General features: G+C 34.2%; 1 protein-coding gene across 2 annotated transcripts in view; it reads right to left on the bottom strand.

The window, feature by feature from the left end:
• The window catches only part of Vrk1 (VRK serine/threonine kinase 1), a 78,500-nt gene that overhangs the window by 16,108 nt on the left and 50,347 nt on the right, over nt 1-12,045 (bottom strand). For both annotated transcript variants that reach the window (XM_047542011.1, XM_047542012.1), the window contains exons 6-11: nt 10,528-10,636; nt 10,303-10,395; nt 8,040-8,172; nt 7,169-7,289; nt 6,786-6,844; nt 3,247-3,425 (exon numbers count right to left, since the gene is read on the bottom strand). In XM_047542011.1, coding sequence (XP_047397967.1) covers nt 3,247-3,425; nt 6,786-6,844; nt 7,169-7,289; nt 8,040-8,172; nt 10,303-10,395; nt 10,528-10,636 — 694 coding nt within the window. The remainder of the gene's footprint in view (nt 1-3,246; nt 3,426-6,785; nt 6,845-7,168; nt 7,290-8,039; nt 8,173-10,302; nt 10,396-10,527; nt 10,637-12,045) is intronic.

Below are 12,045 nucleotides of genomic sequence, written 5' to 3'. Positions count from 1 at the left end.
TGTGATCACCTCAAAGAGAAAGGGAAGCTGTCCACCACGGACAACAGCAAGGTACTGATTTGCAATGGAAGGCCATTGCTCTTATTCAGCTCTTTGTATCCTGCTCCAGGCTGAGTACCAGCAGGGATATAGTTGACAATGGTTGATAAGTTTGAAGAGAAACTGAGAAGGGCCAATTAGCATAATATAACTGAAAAAAAGCAAAATTTAAAAATTAGGAGGTAAAATAAGGAAAAAGGAAAGAAGATATGCATATATCATTCATAGGGATAATATATACTGTCAGAAACTAAAAAAATAAAATACAAACCGCAGGGCCATACTCTAGATCTACTCAAAAAATTCCTAGGGACGAAAGTCAAGAGAGTCTAATCAACAGCCCTTTCTTTTGAGTTGTGTAAACAACTTGTCAAAACCCTAGAAGAAAACAGCTAATGGAAGTATTAGTGTTCTTTTAACTTGCTGTGTTCTTTCCAGTAAATTAAGCCATTCTTAGCCCAAATGGGAAAGGGAGGAATTCTTTAAGGATGGGAGCACATGTTATTGACCTGGGTAGGCCCAGAGACCTAGCTTAGATCAGGTACATAATTCTGATAATCTACGATGACTACTGAATGTTGAATTAAGAGTGCACGCTAAATCCAATAACTACTGCAATGTATATTCTAATAAAAGTGTTTAGTTCTAAATCAACCATGAAAATCTTTGGCTTTGTACTTTTTAAGGGCAGGGTTATACTTGGTATCTTCTTCAGCCTTACACCATTCCAAATTTCTGGGCTAATTTAAATAAGACTCTTTAGCTATTGGGAAGAATACATTTCCCCAAGTGAACAAATTTCTTACTTAACTCTAGTTTGCCAATACACTTTGCTATAATAGAACATGGTTGCAAAATTCAACAGAAACCTTGCTTCATTCCATTATTAATCTATTCTTATATAAATTTTCTACTAACCCTAGAAGAAATGTATATTGACTTGGTTAAACTTACCCCTTTCAAAAAGAGACCTTTGGTAAACACAAAGCATACATACTTTTTACTTCCAAGAAGTATGACAAAAGAAAAGAGGGAGTAAATACACTAATTACAAAAATTAATAGTATTAAGCACCATATTTAGTTTTGAGTCTCCGGGAAACCAGAGCAAAAAAAGAGACAACTGAATTATAGACCTTAGTAAAAAAGAGACAGTGTACTAGTTTCTCAGAGGAGAAAGTTTTTCCTTTCTAGGGAAATGCCAATCTTTTCATCAGTGGAACACTATTTTCATTTGTTTTAGATGGGGGCATTTACAATTTATTAGAAGAAAATGTTTTGTGGCAAGAGTTGTTTTTTTTTTTTTAAAGGGGGGCTGGGGAGATAGCTCAGCTGGTAGAGTGCTTGCCTCGCAAGCACAAGGCCCTGAGTTCGATCCCCAGTACCACAAAAAAAAAAAAAAAAAAAAAAAAAAAAGTTTTAAAAAACTGGTATCATCAGACTGTATTTCACCTTACAAATGAAAGACAAAAAGTTAACTAGTCACTCACTTCAGTTGCATGGATATCAAGCAGTTTCATGATCTTATCTAAACTGATCTCAACCGTTAGTAATTTCTTTTTGCTACAAAAAATAGCCCCGTGTCAGCATGGGTATTTAAAAAATAAACAAATAAACTAATGAAGTAAACCTCCTCATAGTTCAATTTAGCAAGCATTTTTTTTCTGCCTTCAATGAAGCTTTATACATGCAGGAGATGATCCAACAGGAAATTTCCAGCCTTGTGAACCACCCAAGGACACAAGGGAATTATAAGGTCACAGATGTTGGCTCTGCAGCAGACTGACCTATTCAGGTATAAAGTCAGTCAACCTGCAGAAAACAAATTTTCTCTAGCATGTAGGCTCAAACCACAAGAATTTGCAAAGGAAGGAGGAGTTGCTCTAGACAAGTCTCACTGTAGAAGAGATCTTTACTTCTCAATCAGCAACAGTTTAGAAAACAGCACTATAGGAGCTAGCTATAAATAGTAAAGCAAAGAAATCTGTCCTAATCAATAAATGCATGCTGCATGTTTAAACCGTGTGCAAACAGTAGTTTACAACTTAAAGAAAAATTCCACTCAAGACTTCCACTTTACCCTCTTCATTTCAATCCAGAATTTGGCTTTCAGCACATCCGTGTACCACGAAAATGGAGTAGATGCAAGTAAGATAAACTTTTGAAAGAAAAAAAAAAAAAAAGTATATGTATATACAGACTCTATAATAAAATTACCAAAAAAGAGACCAGCTATTTGCCAAAGAAAATGAGATTCATGATCCAATTTCAAAATCCCTATTTCCTTTTTAAGTTAAAGGCTTAGGAAAACCTTTTAATAGGCTGCTTCTGATTTTAAAGTGAGAAATTTGATTTTCAAGCTTTTTTCTAATAGTTTGGGGTCTAAAAGTTCCAAGGAGATCTATTAGGATTTACAGAGTTAACAAAAGTAAAAACAGTCAATAACATGAAAGCATATTTTTCTTCTAAAAGTAGTTTCCTTTTCCTTATGAAAAAAAAGTTAATAGATTTTAATAAATAACTTCAGATAATGAAGAAAGGTTATCAATAAATTATCAAAAAATAATCAACAGTATATTAATCACAATGCACACCTATAAAATCTAAATTTTAAAGCGGTATCAAGAGCTCTTTACATGCTTACATAATAATTCTATGATACAGGTTATTATTATTTGCTCATATTTCCAAAAAGTACTTCCCTTTTATGCAAATATACTCAACATTTCTTTAAAGAGCAAAGCAATATTCAAATGGTAGTAGGCACACCAAACCCATAAAAAAGGAGTTTTCAAATGCCAACTTTCAAATGGTAAACACTTTGCCCATACCTGTAAATAAGAAAAAACTGAGAGATCAGATCAACCCTAAGGGAAGACTTGGGAGAAAATAACACATAAATTATTACCTTAGTGCTCCATCAAAATCCCGCTGCCAGATATCAGTATCTCAAGTTAAAATCATTTTAGGTATTTAATAACTTGCTATTGGACATAAGAAGTATATAAATATTTATTTTTCTACAATCCTCTACATATTGTTATGTTGTCATAAAAGAGTTTGCCTTTGCATAGTGGTGATAAACATTTAATTGCCAAGCAATCTGTTATTTTCTTCATTGAGCTACTGTTTTACTTTCCTAAAAATCAGTATTCATTGCAATTATAATCAGAAGAAGCCTGAAGGATAAGTTAATAATAAAATTCACCTTTGTTACTGTTTTGGCTTTCAAACCTCCATTCTCCACAACACTGAGATCCAGCTTGCCATCATCCTTACTTCCTATGGCTTTTAGTCCTTGCAAGAGGATACCTCGTAAATTTTGATAGAGAGGTTTTTCTGTGTAGTCCAGTAATTTCACAGTTTCCATGTATTTAGCAATTTCACCTGAAAGAATAGCACAACCATTTCTTAACTTTTAATCACAAATATGACATAATTATCTCTTACTGCTAAGAAAATGATTTATGATTATAATAAAATCAGTATGCAAACATACAACACCTTGTTAAGGTATGAATTTGTTAATCACTTGTCCAATGAAAATGAAGCTTTTCAACTCAGGAATTGTCAGGCAAAATAAAAAAACATATTTTGAGATACAATGTAAAAACATTTTTAATTGAAAGAAATAATGAAAGAGAACATAGACTTAAAATTTAAATATGCATAAAATAACTGTAGTTTTACAGCTATAAAAAACACAAAAGAACCTAGAATAAAGATTCTGGAACTAAAATGTCTTTAAGTACAATGACTATCACAGCCAATATTTTTTGGCCATGGAAACCAATGTTACTATAAAAGAGAGCAACATTCTTTGTGTTAGTAAGAAATAAAACACACCAAAAGCAACTGAAGAAAGAAACAAGAAGCAAGGGCCAGTTTTTCCATAAAACAGAAAAATGAGAAGCTTATTTTTCTGCACCCTGTGACAGAACCTCACCATAAGAACAAATCCTGTGAGATTAGCACTGTTCAACAACCAAATCCCTCCCTGGGCTAATGCCACAAACATAGTTCTTTCCCCTGACCTGCAGACCCATATATTCACTGCCTCACATGCTGGCTCCTGGACATGTAATTGCCCCCTCAAATCCCAATAAATTCAAATTAAGACTCCTAACCTAACCCTAAAACCTGCTCCCTGCAATTTTCCCTGTTACTGAGAATTCCATCCTGGTTGAGGCCAAAACCTGTTTTCCTTGAATCTCCTCTTCTTCCCACTCCACATCAATTCATCGCGGCATTCTGTCAATGGTACACAGACACGTACGTTCACTAATCCCAATACGGGAACATCCACATGTGCCAGGTACTCTGCTAGATACTTGGGACCCAGAAAGAAAAAAAATCCCAAACTTCTATTTTTTTAATCTGATAAAAGGGATCTACAAAACAGCTAAAACAAACATCACTGGGTCTAGCAAAATACTGAAAATTTTCCCTGAGAGAGAAAAATGGAAAAGATGTCTAATTTTACCACTTCTATTTAGCATAACTGAATAATCATACATGCTTTTAGCCAATACAGTAAAGGTGAGAAAAGAAATAGAAGGCATAATGAGCAAAATGAAAAATGTAATAGTCTTTAGTCACAAACAATATGATAGATAGTACATGCAAAACAACTCCTACAGAATCTTTAAAAACTATTAGAATTGGTATATTTAACAAAGTCACAGATACAAGATAAATATATAAAAAGGCTATTTGTACATCTATAAAAAAAGCAATTGGAAAATAAAATTGTTAAAACATACCACTTAAAATAACATCCAAAAGTATCGAATGCCTAACATGAATACAATAAAAGATGAACAACATTTTTGGTAGAAAAAAAAATTAAAAAGACAATTGAGAGAACTGTAGGAACAAATTTAGTGGATATATTCCCCATATTAGTCAATTGGAAGACTCAATACTACAAAGATGTCATTGTTTCCCAAATTAGTCTAGAGTCAATTCAATCCCAAAGCTCCAGCAAGCTTAGTGCATAGTGTACATACATGTAGAATTGACAAGGTGATTCTAAAATTTATTAACTAGAAATGCAAAGTGCCAAGAATAGCAAAGTCAAGTTTAAAAAAAAAAAAAAAAAACAGTGCAAGAAAATTTAACTTAACAGATATCACCAGATACCAAGATTTAAGATAAGGCTACAGTAATTGAGACAGTGTAGCTCATGAACAGAGGGGGGGTTGGGGGGGAACAACCAACTGAAAGAGAAAGATTTCAGAAATAGATCTATACCAAAGTGGCATCAGAAGGAAAGAGTGGTCTTTTCAAAAAAGACTGCTCAGTCAACTCGATACCTACATCGGAGTGGAGAAAAAACTTGAACCCTTATATAATACACAAAAGTCAACTACAGGTAGACGACACACCTTTATGTATGATTGGCAATCTGTAACTGTTGAAAGAAACGATCCAATAGTGGAATAGATAAATAATGGTATACAAATAATGGTATATAAACACAGAAAGGAAAATGAACAAGCTACTCTTAAACATGCAACAATGAGGATAAATTTCACAAATGAAGCACTGAGTGAAAGAAAAAGGATATTAACATAACTAGACGATCATTTCATGAGGGCAGGGACTTTTTATCTATTTCACTCATTGTATGACTCCATTTTTATAAATCTCAGAAACAAATCTTTGGTGTTAGAATTAAAGCCAGTGGGGAGAGGTAACTGGTAGGAGGCACAAAGGGTAATTCTGGGAAAGCCATATTGTACTTGAATGTGGGTGGTAGGCAGCAATGTTAAATAGCACAAATAAATAGGATAGATATTTCCCTGAAGAGGAGGACAACTGAGCAAAGGCCTGAAAAGACTTTTTTATATATATATAGTGAAAGAGCGAAAGCAAGCAAGGGGTGGGGGGTAACCTGCTCGTGCAAGCGAGCACACACTTGACCCTCCTCCTCTACTGCTACTTCCCTTACTTGGATTGTTACCATAGCCTCAGAACCTGTCCCCTGCAGCGTGTCACAACAGAAGCCAGCCATTTACCTTAAAGATGAGACAGTCAACAAAACTATTCTACTCCAAACCTTACACTCTTGCTCAAAGTAAAAGCCAATGCCCTTATAACAACCTAAAAGGACACATTTCTTAAATCCACTAAGTACTAGGTCCCTTCTGCCTAGAACTCTATTTCCCAGCCTTCCACAGAGCTCACTCCCTCACCCCTCTGACAACTGCTGACATGTCCCCAGTTCAGTAAGGCTGTTCCTGACCGCTTTAAGCAAACTTTCAACCCTCCTCCCCACTTTATTCCCTCACATCTCTACATCCCAGGCCTATTCCCTGTCTTCTTGTTGCTCCCCAGTACTGACATATGATATGGTAAAATGCACTCATTTGTTTACTATGTATCACTCCACTCCCAACTAGAAAGTGAGTTTCACAGGGGCAGGGTTTTTGTTATATTTTACTCAATGATGCATATCCCAGTGCCTAGAACAGTCCCTACCACACCACAAAGCCTCAATGAATACTAGCTGAAGGAGTGAGTGAAATTTGTTTCTTTTCCTCAAAGCACTGAATAATTCAATGGAGCGCAAATATTCACTTGCAGCTCACCTCCGAAAAGGGAAGTGCTTTTGGAGGAGAGCAGACTCAATACAACGACCAAACTTAAAACACCTAGATGCTTCCAAAAGAAGGCAGTTCACTGACACCACACCTTCTTCTTTCCAGAAGAACCCCTATGAACATTGAAGAAGTCTTTTCCTACCTGGCTTGTTTTTCTCAGGAAAACATTTCTCCATCAAACCTGAAATATTTTCTCTGTATCTGTTAAAAATTAAAGAATGAGTCATTGTTTGAAGCTTGATGTCACAGAATACTGTTAATAGTAACAGTAACTAGCACATTAAGCAGGATTGTATTACATCCTAAATATTCTCACAGGCATTCTTCTAAAATAAACTGCAGTCCAAGAAACCTTCCTGTTCAATAAGCACTTTCTTACTTCCAGATTGGTATCATTTAAAACTACAGTTCCTATTGAGAAATTCTGATCAAAAACATTTGCTCTATCATGTTTCCAACAAAAACAAAAGAACAAAAAAAACAAAAAAAACAACAACAAAAAAACCACCTCAATTTTTTCTTTACCTAATTTTGGAATCTCTAACATAGTTAGGATCTTTCAAATTATCCTCCCAGGGAAGATGGCCACTAAGCCACTGGATCATGCAATAACCAAGTATTTCCAAATCACCACGTCTTGATGGCGCTACAAATACAAAAGAAGATAATTAAGCATAATAAAATAATTTCTAAAATATGACTTTGAATATGTATGTGTGTGTATATATATATATATATACACATATGTGTGTGTATATACACACACATATATGTAACATATGTATTATGCAATAAAGTAAAACAAGTATTATTGATAAACCCTAGGATTTCAAACTAAGTCTAATAGTGTAGGAAATAAATTATAAAACCATGACACATTTACTATTGTCTTTGGAAAACCTGAAAATACTAAAAATGTTATAACATTATTATAATAAGAAGTTCAAAGAACTAGGTGTTTGAGATCCTCCAGTGTTAGAAGAAAGAAATGACTGCAGAAGAAATAAGCTTTTAATAGGTGACAAAATAAAAGTTACCCATTCTAATGTTGTAGCTGAATAAGAAACTTACAGGGGGGAAAAAAAAAAAACAGCATTTCAATTAAAGCTATATAAAACCAAAACGAAATCCTCACTGCAATAGAATGAACCACCTTGCCACAATATTCTCGGTCATCTTGGAAGGACAGGACAATGAGGGGGAAGAAAACACACAAGGGTTTTGTTATATAATTGTAGGAGTCTAACCTCTGCCCTCTTTTGCTTTTAAGATTAGCGAGTCATGCCCGTTCCATTTTGACTCTTTAATTCTTATTTCCCTGTTTATTTATTTATGCATAATTAAAGCTCATGTAGGAATTCTGTTAAAAATTCTCATTCAAGTGCCAAGGACATACCCACGCCATTGTGTGCATCAATGCTGGTGAACTCAATAGTGCCATCGTGACATCTTTTGGGGTCCTCTTTGTATTCTTTATGAACACCTTCTGGGCAGTACCGATAAGCAAGGCCATAATCTACCAAGTAAACCTATAAATTTCCAAGTACCAAGACATATTAAAGCCCAAATCATTATAACTCTACAACTTTGCAGCATAGAAATAAAATACTTTATTTGAGGGTGGATTCACCTACAAGAACAAACCTTTACAGCACCACAAATAGGTTAGAACCAAAAGGTACACAATAGCAAATATTCAATTCTGAAAGTCTTTCAAAAAAACCTTTTTTACTTACTATTTGCAGTTCTGGGTATCAAACCCAGGGCTTTGTGCATGCTAGATAAGTACTCTGCCACTGAGCTACACCCCAGTACAAGACTTTTTTTTTTTAATAAAAATGTTAAATGATATGTCGCCATAGTCTAGATTATTGCTTAACTTTGGATACTTTTTAAAGTATGTGCTAAACTTGCAACCAATCTTGTCTCCTCAATTTGACCAACTCTTACAAAACTTTATCTTATAGAAGCTAAAACAAAATTGGGCAAAGTCAATCATTGATACATGTGGCAATACAACTAACACTTCCTACAAAGAAAAGTACACAGAGCATAAGACTGCTAACAGAGCTGACAGATACAAGTTGTCTCCTAGTCCTATTATTTCATGTATAAAATAATCAAATATGAATTTACTTCATAAAAATATTTCAAGGATCATTATAATGACTGTAAGAACTTTTAGATGAGGCCCTTATCTACACTTAAATACTGTATATTACAGTCAAGTCTTCATAATTTAAGCTAAATCTGAATACTATATACACACATATCGGGAGGCAGATATGTAGATCTAAGTAGCACACAGACTACACATTTGTCTTTCTTCTATTCTACAGTCACATATTACATCTCTAATTCTGGGTAACTATTATAAATGTATGCATGCAGGCACAACAGGAAACTGAAGTAAAAACACAAAGATGGATCTAATACTGGAAAAGTAATCCCACCCAAAGCATATGCCTGAAAGATAACAGAGCTGCAAAGTATTTCCATATAAACAAAAGCAGCATGCTTTAGCCAAGTGCATACTAATGTAAGTTGCATTTTTATTATATTATACAAGTCCACACTACTTCAATTAAGTGGACTCTTACTGCTCAGGTTCTTAGCTGTGTGTTGTTTTTAAGAGAAAAGCATCTTAAGTGAGATGGCTAGAAAGAGCTGGATTAATCCGTGATTGCTTTTAAGATTAGCGAGTCATACTACAGCAACTTTCTTCTGTTACAATTATACAGATCCCTTATGCCCACTACCAATGATGTGGGAGTAGAGGGAAGCAAACATACAAGATAATGGAAAAAAGAAGAGCCACACGAAAAGCAAAACGAACCAAGAGGGAATTAAAGCTAGATTTGAAAGAAAAAAGAATGACATAAAACACTAACAAATGATCACAACAATCCAAGTACCCAACACATTTAGAATGTTTAAATCTTCCTTTTTTATATAAAATCAAGAAGTAAGAACACATATTAAGTACAGTGGCCCAACTATGAGTGTCAACTAAACCTCACTTTTGTCAAAATTATGGAAGCTACAAGAAAACTGTATAGATTCCTCTACTCCAACTAAACTGATCCCCCCCAAAAAAGGTGTAATAACATTAGCTTTTCTTCTTTCTTTAAACAGTAAAATATCACAAAGAGAATGTAATAAACTAAAAAATGCACATTTGAATTCCAAACACTAAGGGTATACAAATTTAGACAGCTCAGATTATTTCTGTAAACCAATTGATTTGAATAATCAACATGTTAAAGACCAAATTTTCCAAGTAACAGAACACTTATATTTGATGGATTTCTTGAACAAAGGAAATAAAAAAAGTGACAAAGCAGACAGGCAAACATAATTCATTGGTGTACTATATAATTTTAAGCTTCCACCCCCAAACAGCTATTTGAAATTCATTTTGTATCACAAGTACTTCTTCTGAATATTATTTAGGGCAAAATAGCCAACTTGATCAAGTGCCAACAAATTGCATCAAAAATGTAGAATGTTAACTAGATAAAAGTGTCAAGAAGAAATATTATTATTACCTTTTCTACTTCAAAAAGTAAAACTTCTGCATGGGTTCAGGAGTTCAAAGCAACCATATTTGTTTTCAAATAATACATTTTAAATAGCAGAATCTAAAGTTCCAAAGCTACCTGGTCAGGATTCTTGTAGCTCAGAAGAAGATTTGAAGCCTTAATGTCTCCATGTACATACTCATGCTCATGAATATATTCCAGAATATCCAGCTAAGAAAACAGCACACAAAATAAATTAATGCAGTACCTAACATAACCAGCAGAGGACCAAACTTCAACACACACTAGCCTTTGCTGTATTAAAAAAATTTTTTTTAAAACAGAAGAATGTAGCTCACATACAATTCTTAAGCTTAGCTGCAAGACCGTTTTCCGAGAAAATCTTTTGGCATTTGCTTCATATATTTTCTGAAGGTCACTCCCAAAGCGGTCCATTATCATAAACCTGTAACTGAAGTCAAACAAGAAACGCCAATGAGAAAATATACAACTCAGGAAAACCTTACTTTGCAAAGTAATTTTTCCAAGGAAATGTTTGGTAAGACGGTATTCTAAAAATGAAACCAAGAAATATGTACAAATATTTGAAATATTTCTCCAAACCAGAAATCTCAAGAAGTCAGAGTGCTTTCCTATCTTGCCTTTTACCTGCAAGGGCTCTCTCTTCTTGGTCTCAGCTAGTTATAAAAGACAGTATTCAATTTAAGATAATGCCCACAAGGAGAATCTAACAGATTCATCTTTGCTATCTTTACAGCAAAAATAAAGCAAAATAATTAGAGCACTTATTTTCATAGTTAATATTAATTCATGTTCCCAGATATTAGCTTCCTTCCTTTGAATATGTTTCTCTATTTTTAAGGAGCATAAATAATCTGTATCATGATCTTCAAGAGATGCTATAACAGAAAAATAAAATTGTTTAAATGGTTTAAATGGATGATATATTAAAAACTCAGTGGCTGAGATTTAGGCAAGAAGAAACATCCAGGAAAATGTGAAGATTTTCAGTTTTGCAAGAAATCAGTCATATCACCTTGGCCAAGCGGCATTACTTCCTTGGGCCACAATTTCTATGGAGGTAAAATGAAGTACTGAAGACTCACCCTTTCTAAGGTCTGTTGTAGCTTTCAAAATCTAAGATTCAGTATGTACTGAAAAAATTACTGCTTTGCACTAACACTGTTCAGCTTTTGCTCCTATCTTCAATAGCTTTCCAAATTCTGATTTGTCTAATTAAATTATTCAGAGAAAAAAAAAAATCAATAAAAACCAAGACCACACTCAAAATGTATCCAGATATCTTCCAAAAGGATAGAATCACGAATCATCCTCCTCCCCACAGCCATTGCGTGCTAGATGCCCGGACTAGGGCAGCACTACTTTGAGCACTTTGGCCTGGCCCCATCCATGAGGCAGGTACTCTGGTCACCCCATCTGTCCATTAGCAGTTGACCATTGTAACCACAGTATGAAATAAACAGCGCTAGAAAACAAAAATCCACTTAAATGCTGTATGCTTCTATATTAAAAATATAATATATTTTTAAAAGGGAAGGAAGAGCTATCCAATATTAAAAGACAATACACCAATTTTTTTTTAAAAAAAATCAGGATTCTATCCATTTTTGAACTGGAAAAGAATCAGAGATCTTCTTGTCTATATATCTTTTAATAAACAAAATAACATATGCAGTCAAGTCATATGTCCAAAGTCATACAATCAGTGGCAACAGGTATTCATTCCTGCAAGATTTACTGGTATCCTGAAAAGATAAAGAGGGAGCAGTGAATTTTTAGACTTTCTGGTTTCTTTTGTACAACATGGTTTGAAAAGTTGAGAGATGAGACCAGGACACA

This window comes from Sciurus carolinensis, chromosome 2, assembly GCF_902686445.1.
Source record: "Sciurus carolinensis chromosome 2, mSciCar1.2, whole genome shotgun sequence".
Taxonomy (NCBI): Eukaryota; Metazoa; Chordata; class Mammalia; order Rodentia; family Sciuridae; genus Sciurus; species Sciurus carolinensis.
This window is presented reverse-complemented; position numbering and strand designations above follow the sequence as displayed.